General features: G+C 43.2%; 1 protein-coding gene across 1 annotated transcript in view; it reads left to right on the top strand.

The window, feature by feature from the left end:
- Window positions 1-23,365, top strand: part of CDHR3 (cadherin related family member 3) — a gene marked incomplete at both ends in the record, with an annotated part of 37,887 nt that extends 14,522 nt beyond the window's left edge. Inside the window, 13 exons of the mRNA XM_080357925.1 lie at window positions 509-657; window positions 1,986-2,175; window positions 3,692-3,860; window positions 5,361-5,460; window positions 5,606-5,704; window positions 9,164-9,390; window positions 11,410-11,581; window positions 13,157-13,401; window positions 16,076-16,257; window positions 17,646-17,659; window positions 19,125-19,156; window positions 20,205-20,253; window positions 23,064-23,365. Of these exons, the coding sequence (XP_080214051.1) occupies window positions 509-657; window positions 1,986-2,175; window positions 3,692-3,860; window positions 5,361-5,460; window positions 5,606-5,704; window positions 9,164-9,390; window positions 11,410-11,581; window positions 13,157-13,401; window positions 16,076-16,257; window positions 17,646-17,659; window positions 19,125-19,156; window positions 20,205-20,253; window positions 23,064-23,365 (1,930 nt within the window). The remainder of the gene's footprint in view (window positions 1-508; window positions 658-1,985; window positions 2,176-3,691; window positions 3,861-5,360; window positions 5,461-5,605; window positions 5,705-9,163; window positions 9,391-11,409; window positions 11,582-13,156; window positions 13,402-16,075; window positions 16,258-17,645; window positions 17,660-19,124; window positions 19,157-20,204; window positions 20,254-23,063) is intronic.
- Between the last annotated feature and the right edge of the window lie 562 nt (window positions 23,366-23,927).

Genomic DNA, 23,927 nt, shown 5'->3' on the forward strand with positions numbered 1-23,927 from the left:
TCTTCCCTGTCTCCACCTACTGCAGGGGCAACTCAGACTTTTAGTGATACTGTTGTCCCCCCAAAGCCTCCAGCATTCATTCTGAAAGCTGATTTATTACATTACTGCTTCTATTTTTGTTTTTCTCATGCAGAATGAAGGAACTAAAGCAAGTGGATTTACAATCTGGCAGCTCTGTAGGGAGATGGACTGCATCACTGAACAGCCCTTTTCTGCTTCCACAATTCTGTGAAAGTCAAATTGTTTTTACTGTGAAAAACTTTCAGGGGAAGAACACTTATTGTTGTGGCTATGTCATGCTTTATGACCACATACTAGTGCAGCTATTGCTACATGTCCAGCTGGCAGAACCAGTGACTGGGACATTTACTCTGACATGCAAATAGCCATCTCTGAGCCCAGCATGGCTGTGGCTCTGCTGCTACAGCTGGCTGCTCAGCTAACTCTGTATTCAGCTGCCTTTGCAAACACAGATGTGCGCTTTGCTGAATTTTGTTCTATCTTGTAGAAAACAAAGAATCTACAGGATTCCAGAGGAGCAAAGCCCAGGCACCTTTGTTGCCAATATAACAGCTAAAGATCCCGATGATGAAGACTCTCCCAGCAGACTTTTCTACAGCATCCAATCTTCTGACAGATATTTCTCCATAAATCCATGTAAGACAAACAAAAATTTACCTTCTGACACACACAGAAGAAGAGAGTTGCTACTAGAAATGTTTTTACCTCGCTTTTAATTTGACATGCTTTATTCTGGAAAAAAGAAATGGTCAGTATGTTATTAGGGTGAAATTCGTCAGTTAGCTGACCATCATTCAATAAAATATCTTGAAGAATGTAAACTAAAGGTGACTTCTTGAGAAATAATGACTTAAAGCTGGAGATTAACACTCCTGTGAGAATTAATAAGATTGGCTGCCTTCTTTTTAAACTCTGAGGATTGCAGAGACCCTTGTGGGGCTCCTGAAACAGCTGCACACAGTTAGACCAGAATGTCCTCTCTCCTGCCTGAAATCTGCTCTAGCATTGAAGTGCACAGCAAATCTGCACCTCAGCTTCATTGCTTGATTCACGACACTCTTCAGGCAAGGCCATCCAAAGGAGTCCTCTCTCTCTTGGTGGTCCTGTCTCCCCATGCTCTCTGGGGTGCATGCAGCAGTGCCCTGAGGTTTTGCTCCAGGGCTGGCATTCAGTGACTGCTTTGCTCCTTTTCTGCTGTTGCTTTAGAACTGCTTATCACAGCTGAAAGAGATGTCACACAACAGAGTGCTTTTGCAGATCGGAATGATCCTTAAATGCTTTGGATTTCCTCTGTCCTTTGCCCAAGTATTGCCACCCTTCCCCTCAATTACAATCCAAAAGACAGAGGTTTGTTTACCGCTGGGAATAGTACTGTGATCTGCCACAAAAACCTGGTTTTGAACAGTGGCTAACAGAAGTGAAAAAAAATACTGAGTGGGTGGCTGACCAGAGCACTTGGCATAATCTGTCACAGCCAAGAACAGCTCTGTTGATGGTCTGAGTAAATTTAGCGGTGCTGAAGGCTGCTTGAATGCTAACAGTAGAAAGTGAAGCAGTCTTACTAGCTAGAGAGCAAGAACGGTACAGGCATTAGCAGCTCATTGTCCTTGGTGCTCCATGAGCCCACTCAACTCTGACTTGCGCTAGCTCTTTGAGAACGTAAGGGAAATCTAACTGCTTTTCAAGCCCTCTGCTGAGGCCACCTACGGTGCATTTTTGAGCAATGGGTATCTATCCATTAAAGTCTTACAGAACTTTCAGAGCCATTTTGTTTCATTAAAAAAAAACAAACAAACAAACAAAAAAAAACCCAACAAAAAACAAACCAGCCATGATTTGCAGAGAGCAGAATACTTTTTATTCTGCTGCCTGTCTGCCAAGGTACCCTGTCCCCTTGTATGTATCTGAGTGTTTGTTACTTCTCTCCACGGTGAGCATCTAATTTCTGGTTGCTTTCTGCACAGCGACTGGAGTGCTGCAGGTGACTGGGAGAATTGACCGAGATGCCTTTCCACTGCGGCTCCATCCAAACATTTCAGTGATAGTCCGAGTGGAGGACAGTCCCAGTGGCGGTAATGCCAGTGAAATGGAGATCACGATCATTATTGATGACATCAATGACAACCCACCAGAGTGCAATCCTTCTACCTTCAGGTATTGAGGCTCTTCATTGCCTGAGTGCTGCCTTGTTGCCCCAGACCAGTGTGGGGACTAGGGACATCAGTTAGGGTCCCCATACCTACTACAGCTAGAGGTTAAAATGGACATTTGTTTTTAACCCTTTAAAGGTTACTGTTCACTGTGTCTTGGGGCACAAAACTCAGTTTCCTTATGTTCAAACTGGAAATTTGGACTAAAAAATTCTGTCTGTAGTCAGATACTTTATTTATCTTTCTTTCAGGTACCTAAACCCATGGGATAAAAGACCATGTGTTATAGAGTTACTTCTCTGACCAGTCAAGAACCAGGCTCCTTCTTGCTCACTTTATGCTAAACTGTGGGAAATCGTTCACTAGGGAAAGTTTGCCAGGCAGTTCTGCAGTTTTATTTTAAACTTCCCGTTCTTCTCTTCTAATTCTCTCCCTTGTGACCTGCATGTTTTTTGTCTAATGCAATCCTATAAGGTCTTCAGAGCCCAGATCACCTCTTGTTATAGGTGTTCTCTGTGCACAGTAACTTAGTTATGGACTTTGCTATGGCTACAAATGCTCTGAGACCTTTGTGGTGATCAGGTAGTTAATATTTGCAGACAAGGACATAACATTAACTCAATTTTACAGATGAAGTGTGTCGTAGAAAGACTGACATCAAAATTGTCCATCTGAAGAGTTTGATGTGCATGGGCTCGGATCCTTCAGGGTACACTGCGTAGCCTAGTGCAGTTCTTCAGGTGCACATAAGGTACTTTGATGGTCATGCAGATAAAGATCCAGCATCTCAGGCCAAGAACCTATGAAATGAGGAATACCCAACTAGTGGCTATCTAATAGAAATGTCTGGCATTTAAATCACGTACTTCTGTGCACTGGCAGGAAGATAATCCAACCCTTCAGAGCGCTGACTAGTTACAACATCTATGACAGTAATACAACGGTCTCATTGTTATCTAGTGAACTTACATTTTTATCTGAATGAGGCAAAAATCTTCAGGGAAAAAATGTGATCAAATAAAGAACTAGTCTTATAGGGATTGCACGAGGGAACAAAATCAGGGCTTAATGGTATTTCAGTTGGTTCTTCATTTGTTTATATTGATTTTGATTAAAACCAATTAAATTTGCACCCTCCACCTGCAGTTCCATTAGGTGCATCACAGCTTCCAATTAGGAGAACATTATAGCATACTGAAGAATGTTGTGAAGATGTTTTAGACTACTGATTATTAATTGAACTAATTTTGAATATTAAGATCTCGTGGCAGCTTCTGAAGTTTAGCTGAGTTCCAGGTTTATGTTTTGGACCTGGCTAAATGTCCTGCCCATTGTGCAGCGCTATTGTCCACCACAGTGTATGGATCAGATAATGGGCTGCTTAATCAACTGTTGCCTATTCAGATCTAGATTTTCACTTAGAAAATAAATGGAAGTCAATGTTTTGGTGTGTGATTTATGAAAAGTTCAAGAGGAGAAATATAAGTTGCTCTGGTGGGATATGTGTTTGTTTTAAACAGGAACGAGGCAGATGAAAATACCATTGCTGGGACATTTCTTCTTGATCTTAGAAATTACTGTAAAGATATTGATGTTGATCCATCAAACAATCAATTTAATTTCACTGGATTATCTGGTTTTGGAAGCAATAACTTCGCTCTGGAGTCCGCTGTGTCTGGAAGACTTGTGGTCAGTTGTTTGTGACTTTGTTTTAGATTGTCCCATTTTTGAAGTCAGCTTATTAAATATTATAAGTTCTTTAAATTAATTGTCTGTACAAGAAAAAAAGAATGACTATAGATCATGTGACAGTGGGTATGATGTGGAGAATAACTGTTTTGACTACATGTGAACTCCATACCCTTTGATAGGATGCTTTCTATGTAATCTACAGAATTTGGTGAACAGAGAACTGTTTTCTCCAGTTTTAAATAGATGTGCTAGAAACGATTGAAAGAAAATTTCCTTTTTTTAGGGACTGTGAAGCACTAACTTTGATATGGATAAACAGAGAAATTTGTTGCCATTTCATACCCATCTATTCATGACAGACTGTGGAAGATCCATGCTATTCAGCATGAAGAATTGAAATACTTGTGAAATCCCACGCTCAGTAAATACTTCCCAGCCTCACTGGTCAGAATTGTAAAACCACTTTGAGTGGTAAATTTTCACAAAAGTGTGGTGGGATTTGTACTTGTGTTATTTTGCATGTCAAAATATGGATTCCATATGCTGACAGCTGCTGGTATATTTGCATTGACCGGAACCTCCACCTGTTGCTGGACATGTGCAATGGTGGTTGTTTCCTTACTTTAAAAAGAACTGTAGACAAATACAGAAAAAAAGAAACAACAAAAAATAGGCGTTCCATCTAAAAGGCAAGAGTGCTGCAGAAGCAGTAAAACAATTTTGCATGACTTACTTTAATTTTTGATCTGAGGTATACATGTCAATAAGCACTGCCACTATCTGCTTCATCTGCCAACATTAGAAGCATTTTCACTGCTGCACGGGACGTGATTGTTGTCAGCCCTTTGATCACCGTGTATATATAACGTACCAGGCTATCTGCAGTGTCCTGTCCCTGCAGGAATTTCCCTGTAGGTGATAAACAGTGGATGCTTGTGCTTTAGTCCTCTTGCCCCGGAGTTTATGGGGCTCCTCCAGAGAGTTCAGGAGATTAGGATTTAAATGTGCATGAGCAACCATTTAGTAACAACTTGATTCTTGGATAAACACTTGTGGCTGAACCTGATACCTTTAATACATGTCTGCAGGCATGAGCTCAAGGGGTAACTATTACTCTTTAGCAACAGTGGATTCTTGTTGAGCCAACAAAGGGCACAGCAAATTGCCAGCTCATTACACGCTGTTTGAATTAACCAGGTAAAAGGCCAAGACGTTATGATCCATATGATAAAATTTCCTGTACTATAGGAGAAGATATTTTGTTGGCAGAAGGAAAGTGTTTTCAATTGCCAAGAGACACTAGAGTGTGAACATGTAGAAAAAGCCCGGAATTCAGTCCTTTAGCTGATTAATAGTCTATATTACTACTACATGGCAATTCTGTATATCCAAGGGGGAGACCACACTTACAGAATGCTGAAAAAGGTAATTTCCATCATGAGTGTTGTGACTTTATGTAAGCAAGTATAAATACAACTGTGTTTCTTTTTAATTTAGATGACTGAAAGTATTGATTTAGAAAACCCAGCTAATCTAGGAGTTGAAGTTTATTCTTTGACTGTCAGGGTGCAAGATATTGCCTGTCCTAGTTACTCAGGCAAGTATCCCTTTTACACTTCTTTTGATATTTTCCTGTGCTGTAACAGCATGGAGAGAAGAATGCCATATGTATTTTGAATATATGCATGAGAAAATTTCGCAGCCATACTTAACTATGATTTAATCTTCTGTTGTATTTCCAGATATCATCTACATTTACATCAGGATAAAGCCAGTGAATGAATTTTTTCCAGTCTTCAGTAATTTATCATATGAATTCAGTGTTCCAGAAATTATTAAAGGTACAGTAAGTAGCACCTACATTATAGAAATAATAATGTCATGTTGATAAGTACCTTTTTGCTCCAAATGGATTTTCATGTATTTGAATGAGGAGACTGGCTCAAAGTTCCAGTTCAACTGGGGTCTCACCATACAACCACCTAGTACCCTTAAATAGACAAAACTGGCAACAACTCCAGTTGTACAGATGGAAGATGATACACACTAAAATTCAGCAGTTGCACAAGAAATGTGTGACAGAGCCAGAAACTGAACTCAGATGTCTTGTTTTAGACTGTCTTTCTGCTCTTGCTAAATTAGCCTTTTGGAGGGACTGTGGTGGTACAAAGAAACCGTGATAGACTGACACAGGTGAGCGAGGACTCCCTGGGCTCAGGCATGGTGCAGGTTGGCCACCCCGCTGTCTCCTTAGACCCAACTCACTCCGGGTGCAGTGGGTACCCTGGAGATGGGATGGAAGCGCCCGGAGGAGGAAGTTTGGCTCAGCCAGAGCAGCTCCTCATGCCCAGAGCCAGGGTCTTCCTCATTCCTGCAACAGCCCAGGACCAGTGGCTGCAAACGTGGCCTTAAAACTGAATTTGTTGAAATTTTTCATGTGCTTGACTGCCACCTCAGCAACCTCCCTGTCCCCTGGTGAGTCCTGCACCTCATGAGTGTGCCGAGCAGTGTCACTTGCCTCCCTGATAATCCTCACATGCCATTTGCAAGTGCCAGCCTTGCTCTGTGCTGTGCTGCTTGGGGTGCAGAGAAGTTGGCATGGGAATGGCATCTTCTCCAGCTTCAGCCTCTCCCTCATACGACACAAGGTACCAAATATAGAACTTCTGTCCCAGGACCTCACTTGCTGGATTTATTCTGTTGCCTGAGAAAAATCAAGAGGTCCATTAGATAGACGTTGGATCAATCTTGACCCTCATTCTGGACTTCTTAGGGTCACAGAATAATTGAAGCTGTAAAGGAGCTCTGGTGGTTTCAAGTCCAACTCATGCTCAAAGTGAAGCTAGTTTCACACTTAGATCAGGTTTCTCAGGGCCTCACCCAGACAAATTTTTAAAATCTCCAAGAATGGAGACTGTACAGCCTCTCTGAGTCCCTGTTCCAGCTGAGCAACCTTTATTCAGGTAATTTTAGCTTGTATCCAGCTGGAACTTCCTGTGTTGCAGCTTGTGTCTGTTCTCTGTTGACCTTTCACTGTCCCCTTCCGAGAAGAGAATGTCTTGGTCTTCTGGATACCCCTTAGGTAGTGGAGCAAAGCAATTAATTTCCCCCTTTGCCTTCCCTTCTCCAGTCTGAACAAACCCAGCCTCATCAGCCTCTCCTCCTGCACCCTCTGCTCAGCCCCTGACACCTTAGTGGCCCTTCCCAGCTAGTTTGTTGGCAATGCTCCTGTACCTGGGTCACCAAACAGATCACAGGTAGCTTTATGAGTGCTGAGCAGAGTGGCATAGTGGCTTCTCACCATGTGCTGATAAGACCTGTGTTAATACAGCTCAGGATGTGGTCTCCATTCACCAAAGGATACCCCAGTGGCTCATGTATAACCTGTCCACCAGGCCCTGGGGTCTATTCCTGCAGAGCTGCTGTCTGCTCAGTCAGTCCCAGCCTGCACTGACACATGGGCTTTTTCTGGCCCAAGTGCAGGACTTTGTATTTGTCTGTGCTGAGCTTCTCAAGTCCTGCTGGCCCATAGCTCCAGCCTGCTGAACCCCTCTGAACTGCAGCCCTGTCCTCCAGCACGTCCAGCACTGCCCCAGGCTACTCTTACTCACAAACCAGCCCCAATGGCCGCACCACTGAGAAAGATGTCCAGTCGCATCACTGCATCAGAGTGGAACATGGTGAAGTTGCTCATGAAACTCCAGAAGATTTAGCAGCCAGATAATCTCATATCTGTTTGAATTCATCGAATTATTCTGGCCAGGGCAGGCTCAAAGCACAGGTGAAGTCAGCCGTGCCTCTGGTCAGCAGAGCTGTAGGCTCTCTGGTGCTTCTGTGTCCATTTGCCTAAGCCAGGGGTGGGAGGAGGAAAAGACATGCTTCAAGCAGCCCTGCCAGCCTGCCCATGACCTCCTCTACCTTGCCATGGGTGAAGAAGCAAATCCAGATTTCCAGCCCTCATCCTCAGCTCTCTGTTTTCTTCCTTCTCTGGTCAGGATTATCCTGCCAAGACCCACAGGTCTGCAAAAATCACTCCTGCCTGCCCTATGGAGAAGCCGATGCTGAACATGGTAAAGCTGCAGCTTGGCCTGGGAAGGAGCTGGATGGACTGGGGAGACTGGGGGAGGCAGGGGCAGCTCCCAGAGGGGCTGCCTGGCAGAGGGATCCTGGTAGCCCCGGCCCCCGCAGGAGCCAAACTGCCAGGAAAGCAAGAACAGCTAAGGGAGGACAAGGAGGCACAGGGTGGGCACTCAGCAGAGAACCCCAGCCTTCAGGTGTTCATACCAGCACTTTGCATTGATCAGCAGCCTGTTGTTGTTGCCAAGCTTTTCTTTCTATGGTGCATGGATGGAGCTTGGTTTTCTACACTGCTTTGCAGTGGATATAATGCAGGGAATTTAGTGGCATTTCCTATTCTGTGTGTTTCTCCTTATACCACTGATGTGTACCTTAGAAATATAACACTTGAAACCCATCTGTGTCATGGGTATGTCTGTAAATGTCTCTGTGTTGGCCACAGAACTTTGCTAGTTACTGAGACTGTCAAGAGAAATACTTTTGGACTCAGACTGCTTTTAATTTAGAGCTGAGTTGACATTAACAGAGCACTTGCTATTGCTGTACCAAACAGGAACCAACAGTTTGCAGTAGGGCTGGAGTTCACAGGGTCAGGAAAGAAAAAAAAAAGCCAACCCTTCTTTTACATCCATCTTCTGTCTTACTCTGTGCATGTAGACTATTCATCCTGTATATGCATGAGTCATGTGGATGCATTTAGCATTGAATCAGTGTCTGCAGAGATGGGTGTGCACAGTCCCAGCTTTGTTCTCACAGTTTACAGCGCTGCCATTTGTAGTTTGCTTCATACATGCTCAGCATGAAAGTAATTCAAACTGCTTTTCAAATACCTCAGAAGGAAGAGCAGCAATTGCTTTTCAAGGCAGACAATGAGTCTTGTTCCTCTACACCAAGAACCAAGCCAGAGCTTGGGCTGCCACAAGGCAGGAGTTTGTGCATGTTGGTGCAGGGCTTGTGGTGGCCCTGACCACCAGAGCTCTTCTGTTGTGCTTCCCTACATGCTTCTCATGTTTTGGTATTTACTGCTAGCAGGCAAATCACACATGGAAGAGCCATAGCACAGCATGGTGAACTAGTATTTCTCACACCTTCGCTTTAACTTTTTGGAGTGAAATCTTTAAAACAAATCTTCAGTTCAGCTTCATCGGGTTTTGGTTGGAACAAGTACTCTGTACTTCCTTTTCCTTAAAGTGTTAATGAAATATGGATTTTCTGTCTCTCAGTTGGATCCAGCATTGGAAAGGTAAATGCCAGAGACAAAGACTGGCCACCCAGTGTCATCACTTATTCCATCATAGCTGGAGGAGGCACCAGGGATTACACAAGTATCTTCTGGATCAGCCCAACCAAAGGAGATGTGAAGATTTTGGCTAGATTAGACTATGAAACAACTCAGAAACACATTCTCACAGTACAGGCCTCAGATCAAGAGAAGACTGCTACAGCATCTGTGAGTAAATCCACTGCTTCTATCTCCTTGTCTACATTTTTCTCTCTTCTGAAAAGAATGGTATGACATTGGGCAAAGCACTTTGGTCTGTAAAAGGCAAGTCCACTCCTGCACAGAGCTGTATATTAGCCAAATGAAAGAGGTGGTGTTCACTTACTCACAGAACTACCAAATCACAGAATCACAGAATGTCAGGGATTGGAAGTGACCTCGAAAGATCATCCAGTCCAATCCCCCTGCCGGAGCAGGAACACCCAGATTAGGTTACACAGGAAGACGTCCAGGCAGGTCTTGAATGCCTCCAGAGCAGGAGATTCCACAACCTCCCTGGGCAGCCTGTTCCAGTGTTCTGTCACCTTCACTGAGAAAAAGTTTCTTCTCAAATTTAAGTGGAACCTTTTGTGTTCCAATTTGTACCCATTACGCCTTGTCCTACCATTGGTTGTCAAACCAGTCTTGGTTTATTTCTTACAAAAAGGACTAAAGTAATATTTTTATGTTTTTAACTCTGTGGGTTTTGTTTCTCAGTCTTTTTTTCTAATTTTACCGGGGCAGTGAAATAGTTTTCTGTGCCCTAGACAATTTAAGATATTCTTTATGGCAACGTATATCCTGGAAGATAGAAAAAGGACAGAACCTTGAGGTTAGGTAGCACAACCTAATTTTAGTGATGCTTAGTGCCAAGTCTCTTACAGACCTCGTGTAGGGACTCTTGACCCTCGAAAATACTTTTGGTTTTGTATGTGACATTTTTTCACTGCAGAGTGCCCAAAGTAGTGTGAGAATCATATTGCAGCCCATCAGAGTTGTCTTTTCATGGGATGGGACAGAGGTCATGTGCTGCATCTGCATACCTTGGTGATGGGATGAGGGTTTGGTCAGCCTCTTGTGATGATGTCAGAAGGCCCACCCAGTACAGCTGTGTCTATGTGGCCTACTGGGGAGGCTCCCTTACACACGCCTCCCCCTGACTGTGATCTAGTTTTGTCCCTGATGGTGCTATCTGGCAGGAGCCAAGAGCATGCCAGGGACCATGATAATATTAATCAGTAAGGCTGTGATGCCCAGACCTATTTTATTGAGAAGAAAAAATATAGATGATATATCCACAAAGGTATTGTATAGTCACTTCTTTCAAAGAATTCCAGTGTCACTCACATACAGACTCCTTTTTATTTCTTTTCATGTCTTCTCCCTCTTGGCTGCCTTTCGTTTGATTTTTGCACATCTGCTGGGGAGAGATACAGGTACTAGGCCTGCTTTCTATTCCAGCCAGGCACTACCCATGGAGATCTTAAGTGGGAGGTACTTAATCTTTTTATTACCTATAATATTTCAAGTTGATGACTAAGGAAAATTTAGCATCAGGAGGTTTTTATGATGACAAGTTTATCTGCTGCCTGTTAAAGACCGACAGACATTAGAAGAGAGATCTTTGAGAAGGGTAACCTTCTTCTCTCAGCCAGCTAACCCCAGCTGACATCAAACACATCTAGCTGACATCCAGCACAACGCAGGGTGCTCCCAGCCATGCAGAAAGCATTACAGGCATTTATCTCTCACTAGAACCATCAGTCTATAAGGATTCTACCTTTCTTCCTTGCATGGATCATTCTCCGAAATATTATAAAATATGCTAAGAAGCCTAACTAATGACTGTGAAGCTATTTGAGAGGTTTGAAAGGAAGTTTAATCAATACTTGGTACTATTATTATTTCTCATTCTAGCTGTGACACACTTCAAGTGATTCAAAGAGTCAAAAACATCAGCTTGAAACAACTGTGGTTTTGGAAGATGATTTGGGTTAAAGAACCTGCTCCCAGAAGAGAGCTAATCACAAGAAAGTCAAATGATCGTAGATGTTTTCTGGCAGAAACTAGATAGAGACATTCATTGCTCTTTAGCTCCTGTTGATCAAATAAGCAAAATGGGCAAAGCCAAACAATTTTTGATATTCATAAAATTCTGTCTCAGTGCAGTGGATGAGCTTTCAGCTTACTCTTGCTCTTTTCTTTCAGGTAACTGTCAATGTTCTGGAAGTAAATGATGAAGAACCAGTTTGTTCACCCAATTTCTATTCGTTTCAAATTCCAGTCAGCTTAGCAGTTGGGACCAATATTAATGGCTTCAGGATTGAATGTAAAGATCGTGATTCTGATCCCAGGTCTTTCCGTTACTTCATAAACGAAGGTAATGTGTTACTGGGAGGAGTGCAAAAATTCGTGAATACAGATGGTTTACTTTGATTTGTAAATAAAAGTCTAGCATGGTTTATGTGCTACTTCTCATGGTGAGCTACTTGTGATCCTCAGGTTCTACATATCATTACATTGCTGCTTACCAAAAGAGCTGTCTCTCCACAAATTGGCTACTGGTGCTACAACCTAGAACCATTCCCTTGCAAGACTGGATTGCTTACCACGTTAATTAATTGGCAATTAATTACACAGTTGATAAGAACTTCAGAAGAATGAGCTGGAGTGATATGCAGGTCAAATTTCCCTTCCAATTATAGATGAGTAAATCTTGAGAAACAATGATGCTTTCTGTTACTCTGTATACCTCACCTTTAGATGCTGGTACACTGTTCAAAACAACTGAGTAAATCTGCTTGTCCTCATTTCATGCTGTATGCATTAAACCCCGATTTTAACAATATTCGTTTGAACCTAATAATCAGCTGCAACCACTTAGAGAACAGCAATGGTTAGGATGATGCTCAGCTTCACAGAACGGAGAACACATTCTCTTGGGGCAATTCCTTTTTTTTTGTGGCTGCTGTGACTGCTGAGAAGGAGAGAACAGATTACCCACATGCCAATAAAAAGCTGTGAGCATAAAAAGAGAGAAACTCTGTCCTGTTGTAGCCTCTTAATGCTGCAGAGGAGCGTACAAAGGCTGTGTTTGTATTAGTAAATCAGGGTCTGACCTCAGGTCTAGTTTTGGCTATACAGACATAAGCAGTGCCATGCAGTCGGCCTCTGAGCTACAGAGCAGCCCATGGCCCATTTGGTGCTGCGTGGTAGACATGGCCTTCAAGGTGACTTCAACTTTGCAGCAATAAGAGCAAAACCAAAGCGTATGTGGTGCCTTCTCATGGTTCTGGTCTCTCATATGTGTGGCCTGCCTGGGGCTTAACAGCTGGGGCTGGCCTGCCTGCAGCCCAAGCCACTAGCAGATCTCCAGCTATTAGGGACAGAAATTGAGGGCTGGTGAGCATCACTGAACTCTGCCTCCACAGTGCAGACAGAGCTCTGAAGGCAATTAATGTCCCTGAGTCATTTTCTCTCTTCCAGAGGGGCTGGAGTGGCCTCTGAAGAACTGGTGGTGCCCATGTGGCCACTCCAGGGACATCCCAGTAGTGGAATGAACCTGCAACAGCGTAGGGTCCTCACCCCAGCTGGGTGCTGCTAGTTCAGGGTGCCGTCCAGTCTGTAAAGACAGGTTGTTCGGATGACCTCTTGTGTGCCCTATGTGGCTCTGAAGCATTTCCACAGCCTCCTCTCAGCTGTGTCCCCATAGAGGATCTTTTTTTGTATTTTAGTGCTTTTATGACTATATTGTTTTAAATTATTTTATATGGTTTCAAGAAGACTGAGGAGCCACTCTTGTCAATGATATTTCACCACACAGGTGCATAGTGTTCCATAACAAGTTATCAACAGAAACCAATATTTTTCCTTGTTCCATGCATTTACTTTAATGTGGGATTAAAGTAAATTTTTTGACTTTTTTGGGGGGGGTGTGGGTTTGTGTTTTTTTCAGGCAATGTGAACAATCATTTCACCTTTTCACCAAGTGCTGGCTCTAACGTATCTCAGCTGATTCTTGCGTCAAGGTTCAACTATGAGAGTGGACTTGATACAAACTGGGTCTACAGACTGCGTGTCCATATAACAGATGACAATTTACTATCTACCAGGGACAAATCTGCACATCTCATTAAAACTGGAACGGTGACTTTAAACATCAGAGTTATCCCAAACCCAACTACTGTCATTACCACCACAGTAAGTTCACTGAAATTTATTGATAGTTCTGCATTTCTTTTATGGACTAATCTCCATAAGTTTAAAGGAAAGAGGGTAGATGTATGCAAAAGAAAATAAAAAACCTACAGTGGGTGCAGTCCTGGGAAATGTTGAGCCTTGTGCACTTAGATTGAAGCCAAAGGTGGTTGATGTGCTTAGTGTCATGAAGGATTGGTCCCAGGTACAAAGTCATAACATATGTTTTGTATTTTAGTTTCTAAAACAAAAAGGGCAAGTAGCCAAAGGACTGGGCATGCTGCCATTATCATGCAACTGGAAAGTTAATGATCTTGGCAGCTTTATTAATAAGGAAAGAGCAGGGTTTAACCTTTGCCTGGAACCTTAAAATTACCTCATGCATTTTGCACTACCTCTTTTTTTATTCATAGCTATTCACTCTCTCAGCTGCCTTGCACTTGAATGGACTTTTTTAGCAGTGGGACACATTCATCTGTGGCTACAGAAGTTGTAATAGGCCACAACAACATCAAGAGGTCCTCACCACTTGGTAGAGACCTTTTTCCACCCCTGAGGTCACCATCACATACAACCTTGAGCATTCTGTCAGGAATTGAAGCAGTTGTGCACAGTCTCAGTGTGTTGCTGAGGTTTCAGACAGGCAAAGCTGGAGGAGTGGGACGGGTCTTTCTTGAGCTCCCTATCCATGTGGTGGTCCATGGCTGAGCTGGAGAAGCCTGCACTACTTTTGGCAGCTGGGATGGGATCTGGCCTTGCACAGCCTGTGGAGCTGTGGGTCTCTGTCACAGTAATACAGGCTACTCGTCCACACAGCCATCCCAGGCAAGCTCTGTCTCACCGCTTTCATTTTGGAGATGATTTCCATGAGGTTGGTGCAGGACCTGAGGAGAACTTGCTTTCATCCTGCCTGCAGAAGCGGCACAGCCTGAGGGTACAGACCACTCTGTCCCCATCCTTCTGCTGGTTGCTGCCTTCATCGCTTGCTGCACCATGTGTCCATCATCTGGAGCCCATCCATGTTCTGCCTGCCTGCAGATGGCATTACCCTTTTCTTCCTTGCATGCAGAAATGAAAATATGAGGATATTGGTGAAGGGGTAAAACAACTGTAGAATGATCCAGATTTGCTAGAGGCTACTGGTAACTGAGCTAGAACCAGAGGATTCTGCAAACAGCACATGCAAGTCTGGATGCTTTGCTATGAAAATGCTTAAATCCAAACTTACAGACTGATTAATAAACCTGTTATTATCTAATGTTCTGTTGGGAAGGAATAAATGGTTTTCTCACAGCCTTTTCCTCCCCCTACTTGATGTGGAAATGAAAAGCTAAGCTGAATAACGAAACTTATTCTGTATTTCTTTCCCATGCTTTACCACAAATACAAACAGTCTAGACCACATACCACAGCATTAAATCTGTCTCCCTAGAGATATCAGCCTTCTACTTTCAGTCTGTTTTCCAGAAGAGCACTTCCATTGCAGCAACTTCTCCCATCACTGCTCATTACATGTGTTCGGTGCAGCAAGTTGATCAATTAGATGCTGGAAAGCTGTTATTGTAGAGTAGAAGCTCTGTTGTACAACATCATTTGTGACTTCAGTCCCAGTGAGGATGGAGTTGTGGTGGTGAACTTGAGATTATCTGAGAGATTGTCCAAGGATTGGATGTACCCAGCACCATTGACTGACACTAGACACTGACGAATCTTCACTCTAAACTTTTCTTTTTAGTAGTTACTCTTACTCAGTTCAGCTACCTGCCAATTTTTGCAAGTCTAAATAAGTTAAAGATATCCCTAAACAGGAAACAAACAGATACCCTACTAAGTTTCATACACAGTTTGGTTACAAATGTCTTAAAGAAAAAGAAATAAAATCTTCATCCGACAATGAAAACTGATAGTGCCACACTAGATAATGATCCCGGTAGAGCAAACAAGTAATTTCTGATCCATGTGAGGATAGTTTCATGGTGGGACCCTAATGAATGGGTTGCCAGTGCCAAGTGAAGTGCCAGCTCAGAGCTGCATCTCCTAGCACTCAGGAAGATGTGGGAGATTGCAACTGCTCAAGGAGTGTGATTTTCCCTTCTGGAACAAGTCACAGGGAAAAAATAAAAAGGAGATTCATTTATTTTTATATGATAACCCAATTCCTTGGGGTTTAACTCCTCTTGCAAAGGGGGCCGAATGATCACTGCAGTGAAGATGACCTACTTCCAGTTTTGCCTTAGGTAACAAGAAACCGTTATCTTGGTGATGGCAGTATTCCCTGGACTTACGCTCCAACAGTGCACTCACAGCTTCTCAGGCAACCTGAGGCTTTTAAACCCCACCATGGCATACCTGTTTTATTATAAGGCATTGAAAGATGATCTGGAACCTCATTTTTGTGTTGTGGATGTGCTCCATTTCACCTGCTCTTCGTTGCTGTAGGAGCTCAATGGTCCATCTCAGTCAACTGAGTTGCCTTGGCAATTGGCAGGGCGTGGCAGTCAGGAACACGGGATGAATCACTGTCTCCAGCAGACACTGTCTCCCTCTGCCCATCACCTGCAAAGCTCTGGGGCCAGATACTTCAGTGCAGAAGTTCAGCCAGATGAAATGTGCTGTTGGTGTCAGTAACCTTACAAGTATGCAGCCCTGAGGAGCTTTTCCTATCTCGTTTTAACAGCCCAGCTTCACTATTGTGACAAAAAGGGAAAACCTCTACTCTGACTCGGCGTGGTACGTGCCGTTCATCATCACCCTTGGTGGATTGCTTCTCCTCGGACTGCTGGGGTACCTGGGGTTCCTGCTGATGACATGGGTCCGCACCCGCCGCCCTCCAGCAGGCAGAGTAGACGGCACACCTCTGTGAGTCCTGCCAAATGTCACACCGGGGAAGTGCCCCGTAACACCCAGTAGTGTCAGAGAGAGCTCACGCCTTTCAGCAGTAATTAAACCTATGCTTTGAATATTTCATAGCAGTATGCCCTTTACCGTAGTATTATCAGCTACAGTGATATTTGGAGTTAATGAAATTAAATCAAGGAAAAGTGTCCAAGAAATTTTATTTGTGGGTTTACTAGCAGTTTAACAAACACATTAGCTGAAGGTAACAGTGGAATTAACAATTATGACCTATAAAGGCAGCTGCACTTGCAAGGCCCAGTCAGAGTCCATGCCTGACTGTGCTCACCAAAAATACAAATGTTTTTGGTTTGCATTTGGCTCCCACTCCAAGGGAGCTCCCACCTAGGTAGTTACTGGATGCATAGTCCTACCTCTCAGCTATGAGTCCCAGAGTCCTTTTCAAACCTTGGTGCTCATGCCAAATTCTTTGTTCTGGCAAGACTTCTGCAGATTTCCTGGAGTTTTAGCCAAGCCTGTTGCAAGGCTCTGGCCCATAAAGCTTCGTGGTACCTCTAAGTGCTCGTGCTTGGCAAAAGCCATGGAAGCACCTGGGACCAGCTCTGGTTCATTGTGGGAAGCAGCAGAGATCCCTGCTGGCTGCCGGCTCAGTGGGCTGGAGCCAGGCTGCCTCTAAATTGGCTTTTTACTTCACAAAACAAAGATAAGGAGCTCTTTAAGTGGAATGAGATTGAAAAAAAAATTAAAATTTCCATAAGAATTCTCAGGATTTGGACTTAAATTTAGAAATCATAGTAAATGTAAAGAGGTAGTATATGACTGTGATTATAACTCAAATGGTGTGTGCAAGGACTTTAGCAATTTGTCATAAAAATGACAAATTAATATAGCAGCATATAGCTTGACTATTGTTATTATTTGTCAATAGGCAAGTGATTCATTCAGAGCCAGGCTCTCCCATTAAAGAGCAATTGCTATGTTTTCAAAAACATTTACAATCTTTCAGATATTTTAAAAGGTGTTATCTGAGCACACTGGATCAAAAAATTGACCTTCCTCCAAGAATGGGAAAACAAGACAATATTTAAAAACATTTTTCCCAATTATAAAAATCCATCGTGCTATAATCAACAAGACTTTATTTTTTTAACATCATCGCTTCTTGGAGAAGGGTTAGAGCGATGCTCAAGGCTGTTTTCCTGTTTGGGAGCAGCATTAAATGATGCAGGCCTTCAGTGAAAGCAAAATCAGAAACCAAACAAATCAAGCAAATCCCAGAACTCAAGGAAACACATCCTTCTAGCCAAATGACAGAAAACAAAGCGTGATATTTTTGTGTACACACAAGTATGACATTTGTTGACTACACTCTTAATCTTTTTTCATTACAGGATAAATGCTCCAGGTGTGTACCTCTTTTCTATATTTTAATACTTAACAACAAGACCTTGTTTGCAATTCAGTGTAAAGTAAGTAAATCCATTTCTAGACAAATAAATTTGACCCAGTACATGTGTACGGAGATTAAATAACCCTGGCTGATTATGGGAGGCTTGCTTAAGTGATTTCATGGTCCTTTTGTTCTTGAAATCTATTAACTACTAGGTCAAAACCAAAGCCTGATATTCTGGCATGGATGCTAAAAAGTTAGTGTAATTTTTACATGCAATTCATATGCTACGTGTCAAAAAAGAATCCCATCCCTCTGCAGCACTTTCAAGAGTCCTCTCCTTTCTAATTCCCTGCTCTCTGATCCCTTCATTTGCTCCCTTGACACCATTACTTTATGTACCTGAAGATTTATTTTAAAGTATTGGTGCTTTTAAAGGGGGTTGTATAACTTAGCAGGGGTATAAACTGCACAGATTTTAAAAGTGCTTTTTCAAGCAGTCTTGTTCCTTTTAGTCCTGGTTAGCTTTCCGCTAGCAAGCATGGCTCAGTGAGACCCTGCTTTTATAACTCCCTCTCCTCAATTAGTATCTCCAAGCTTGAAAAAAACACACAGCTAACAAAATCCAATAAAACGAGCTGTTGTCTTGGTTGCCCAATTTGAGACATTTCAGCACTGGCTGGTTTCCAAAAATGGATGATGGGTGCTTTCTGAAAAACTGGTTCCCAAATGCTGGGCAGCAAAGGCCAGACAGGACAGGTTTCCCATCAGTGCTCAGGTTGGGACCCATCTGCAGCACTTCAGAGTGTTGCACACCCGGTTGTAAAGCTTGTTGGTGGCCAGGCATACAGTTCTCCAAAGAAAGGCCATTAAATTGGCAAGGAGCAAGAAAGAAATCACAGCAACTACTTGGGTATTATCCACAAATTCGTGCTGTCAAGATGCCTGTGGTACTGCTGCTGTATTTGCATGTGGGATGAGTTAATAGTGTGGTAAATTCACACATAACCAAACTGTTCTTCAATCTGAATTTTACTTGACTGGATCTGCAGCACTTCCCTGTTTTGTCTCCAAGTGCATGTCTCAGTGCACAAACTTTGTAACTACAAACATTCATGGAAAAAAAATTTCTACATTTAGAATTCAAAAATTCCAAAAGGTGAATTTCTATATGTGTTTGTATTATTTAGAATGTGAAATTTGTTAAAGAAACTATTGTTATTTATTCATTACTGAAGGAATAAGAGCTTTCAAGGCTAAAATTTGATTAGTCATTGGCAACCCTAGATTCTCACTCCAAAATTCTGTGAAGGAGTTTGCTTTTCAAATAGTATGAGGGATCACGCTTTGAAAAGAAATAAGGCTCATGGGAGATGCCACAGAAGTTGAGTACCAAGAATGTCTATTTGGTTGATGAAATCTTGGCTTTCGTGTCTATAGTGACTGTCATTCTTTAGAATGTATATTTCCTTTTCTTTAGAAAAGAAGAAACCTAAGAAAGAAGTGGTTGTGGTAAGTACTGCCAGCCTCAAAACAAAACCCTGTTTTGCCCAGCCCCACCATGCAAATGACCGTGAGAGCCTTTCTATGAAAGGTGTCTGTTTTCCAAAGAGAATATCAAAATGACAGGTGAGGAAAAATGGACTGGCCTCAAATAAAAAACACTTCAGTGCTCCAACCAGCCTCTGTATTTGGAAGCAGCACTGAGATGCTCAGCCTTTTCTTCCAAGTGCCAAATTTTCCAGCTTCTCTGGCAGCCCTGTATGCGGGAAGCCAGAGAGTTAGTGTCCGCAGCATTGACAAGGAGACCTGCTGCAGCCACACAGGCAGGAGGACAAGTGTCCCAGCATCACTGATGGACACGTTATGCTGCTGAGACACCAGCACAGCCAACCCTGACCCACCTGAGCCCAATCAGTAAGGTACACAAGTGTACCCAAGATGTAGAGCAGGGGTGTCCAACTCGTTTTCACCAGGGCCCACATCAGCCTTCAAAGGGCCAAATGTAATTTTAGGGCTGTATCAATGTAACTGCTCCTACATTTATACAGTCTTAAATTTACATTCGGCCCTTTGACGGCAACCGCAAGGCTGATGTGGCCCGCCGTGAAAATGAGTTTGACACCCCTGCTGTAAAGAGTTTAGTCTTGATAAGTTGTTTGCAGAAAAATGCCTTAGTTATTCCTACTATATTACATTTCATTCCTTTTTCAGAGCATAAAGCCTGCATAGGACTTTCATTAGTCCACTTGCCCTCCCCAAGTTCTTCGGAGAGGGGATTCCCAAGCGTCCTCTGGGTGGAGGGGACCATCTTGTGGTTACACACGTGGAGACATTTATCATGTCAGACCTTATTAACTCTCTGAACATCTAGTGGCAACACCCTACACCACAAATGGCTTTTGTTGCCAGTTTTGATTAAACCTAGCCTACAGGAATGCAATATGCAGGTTGTACAAATCTACCTCTATCCATGCAGGTCACGGTTTCCAAGTCACTGCTCCTCCTTCTTACTTAACTAATTCACAGAATCCATTTTGCATTTTGTCTCTCTTCACAGACAATGACAAAGCTAAACACTGTCTTTGATGGAGAAGCCAGAGACCCAGGTAATAAAGAGCAATTAACAGTGGATACGAATATTTGGCTGGAAACAAATGGGATTAGTTGGTTTAAATATGGTTCGATATTTGCTTTTCGTATTTCAAGTTTGCTGTTTCCAAGGAGAATGGGAGCTATATTCCACAGACAGTGAAGATCAAGACAGTGCCTTAGTAACATTTCTAATGGCAGAATGTACTTACTGCTCTTGAAAACACACATCCAATGGCCAGATTATTCATTTCTCTGCTAGACCTGAATGTATGGATCTGATACAAGAAGGTGGGAGGGGAGGAGCAGTTTGCTGCAAGGCTCCAGTGCTGTCACAGCTACGTGGTTTTACCCTTCCCATGTCTGGGAAACGGCCAGCAGATTAATGTAGCCGCAGATGTACTGACTTTGCCTCTTAAACCTCTCCCTGGATGCAGAGCAGGTCGGTGAGTTACTTACTCCTGCACAAACCTCCCCCCTGCAGCAACAGTGCATTGCTGCTATTTATCTAAGGCTTGAGCTTGTTGAGGAGGAAAGGTAAAACCATTTGCTTTTAGAAACAGTTGTGGTGACATCAGCTACCAAGTGTGTCACCAGGCTCTAGCTATGCTAACTCTGAGCACACCTGATTTACCAGCTGGGAAAAGTGAAATTAAGATGAAAGCCAGGAAAACCAGGATGACCCAGGAGGTATGGTGCTTATCCCCTTGCCCAAGTGATGGCCACTGTGCTCTGCAGCAGAGCTCATTATGGAAAAAAATGTTTTATTTCTAAGGATTGATCTGCATTACCTCAACCCCCTGAACTACAGCCCTTGCCCGGGCCCCATAACGTGATGCTTGGCCTGGCATTAGGGTGCCCAGCCCTGCGTCTAATGCCTGAGGGCCCCAGCATGAAGGGTGGGGGCTGGTAAAATGTGACACAGTCAAAATAGGTCTTTGGTAGATCCAAAAATAAGTACAAAACAATAGGTCTAAAAATTTTTCAGCAGAAGGCAGGCTTGTTTCAAGGCTTGGATTCATCTGGCCCAATTTCCACCCAAGTGCCTGTATCTTGTGTTTCTTATTAGCTGGCTTGGAGCTGTTGGATGCCATGAGCTAATAGGAAACACTAGGCATGGGGACTTCAGTAGAATTTGGGTGAACAAATGGGACCCTACTGTGCCATTAAGACCATCCATAAGGCTGCTCAATGCCAGTTTGGTCCAGATCCAAGCCCACCTGCTATTTATAAAGAGATTTGGAGGAATGGGCTCCAAAGTCCCTGCTTTTTCCAATATGTAACTGCATTTGTAAAATATTAAACATGGATGTTCTCTAGGCTGGTGCAAGAGCTGCTTCCTGGTGTTTTTGCAGGACAGCTGGTGGCTCCTTTCCTCAGCAAACCTGACCACATCAGGCTTAAGCATATCTGAGCCCATCCAAACTGCCCTCCAGAGCCGTAGTGTTTGTGTCATGCCTGAGGCAAATGTTAAACTATAATACAGCTTTGTGGTGTCAGCAGAGAAGCGTGTGTTCCACACTCCTCCCCTATCCCCTCCAAAGCTCATCCCAAACCTGAGAGGATCAAGTGTTAGTGGTTTGGAAATGATATTTAATAATTCCCAAGACATCACTTGTTGAACATGATTAGGAGAGATGGTCAGGAGCTGCTTCCTGATCTGGGCTGCTGTAACATGCCTGCCTTGTAACAAGTGAGAAAAAATAACATGTAAAGAGATCCAGTTTCATCTTTAATTGCTCAAATTGTGTTAATACGTCAGAAACCATTAGTTCTGATACAAATTGTAACATATAGCAACGTGTAATCACTGTTTCTTTCCAGGCCTTGATGGTATTTTGTTTGTCTCATATTAATAATGTTTAATTACAAAAAGTGCCACTATGGCTCCTGATTCTCCATCTGTTTCACAAACGACAGTGATTTCGACTGTGAGGCAATCACACTGGACGCATGGCAATTTTGCCACCTGTCTCTAGGTAGCAAATAACTGAAAGAGAAGACATTTGCTTTTAAAGTACAAGTAGAAATTACACATAAAATAATAAAAAAAATATTTCTAACAAGGAAAGGTAGCCAAGTGTGCTAAACATCTCAAATTTAGCAGTCTTTTATATATATATATGTAAGGGAAACATATACTTGCACAAACAGAAAATATGTAGTATTTTACTCTATTAATGACAATGTGCAATCAGGCCTGGAGGAAGGCATTTTGTGCAAATGGAGGAGAAATGCATCCAACCAAAATTCGCTGAGGATCCCAGATCTCCAAATCTTGGGTCCACCTAGATGACCTGTCATGGTCTGGAAGATGTATGTAGCATATTTTGCTCCTAGCAGGTTTTTCTAGCTCAGGTAGGCAATTCTGCTAGGAAAATAGGCACAGACATATACAGTGGCTTTGCTCAGTGTGGCCAAAGGCAAAAGTTGTGGGAGAGCTAGTCTTAACAACTAGGACCTGCTTGTTGCATGCCCATGTTAACCCATGCTAGTCGTAACTTGAATAGAGGTATAGGATGATAAGAAGATCCCTTCTTTTTTTTTTTTTGGAATGGGAGTATTTTGACTATTCCTATTCCCTGAACTGCAGAGTCAGTTTTTATACAGATAGAATAGCGTCTCCCCTGCGGGGACACCATGACACCCAGATCCCCATGGTCACTTGTGGAAACGAGTCTTTCCCTCTCAGGACTGACTTCTCAAATCAGCTGATATTCCAGCTGCCTCACGTTTCTTGTTTCAACCCCATCCTGAGGAGAATTGTTATGTCTTAATCTGCTAAAGCAGGCATGATTTTAATCAGTTGTATTTTCTCCCTTGCAAGTTACTGGCAAAATGTATGAATTCAATACATTGTCGGGGGCTCGGAGGTGGAAGAAAAGCAATGAGCTCCTTCAGCTGGTGCCGACCATGCAGGTAACATCCAGTGCCACAGATAATGGTGGACAAGGGACAGACAGAGCAGAGGCAACAAGCAAAAAAGAGCCTTCAAGGAAGATGAAAGAGCCAACTGCAGAGACAAAACCAGCTGCCAAGCCCTCAGCGGAGCGATCAGAAACACCAAGCCAGGATCGGCTGAGATTCCAAAAGCCCAAAGAGGAGCCTGAGGACAGAGGTTTATTCTGACCAGCCCCCCAAGGCAGATACCAGCCTCCTCTCCCCAAATGATCACGGCATTGCAGTTAAGCTGGCCCTAAAGCCGGGTGCATGAGACTCCAAGACACTTCCCAAGCAATCCCCACTCCAAACAACCAAAGAATTAATAAATGTTGACAGATGTGATTTTCTCTCTATATATCCCAGCTGCAAAACATCAGGTGGGCACTGCTGCATAAACTGGACCCAAAGGTGGGATGAAGCCAGAATTACCTTTGGCAGGTTTGGGTAAGAGTGTGAGAGAAGGGGAGGAGGCGAAAGTGGGGGAAGCTAAAATGAAAGAAAAGTCACAGACACAGAAGCATCCACTGCCTGCTGTCCTCCAGCTACAGCCGCTGGCAGTTTCCTCCTGGAAGAGCTCTGCACCCCCAGATGGCCACAGCCACCTGCTCTGACTGCCTTTGAGGATGGCAGTGTCCACATGCATATGCTTTCTCATCAGTGAATGCTGTCTCCTGTCCCTGCTGAGCAAAAAAGGAGTGAAAAGCACATCAGGGTTGAAATGTTTGCTGGTAACAGCTAAGAATATTTC

Source organism: Nesoenas mayeri (assembly GCF_963082525.1).
Source record: "Nesoenas mayeri genome assembly, chromosome: 1".
Classification (NCBI taxonomy): domain Eukaryota; kingdom Metazoa; phylum Chordata; class Aves; order Columbiformes; family Columbidae; genus Nesoenas; species Nesoenas mayeri.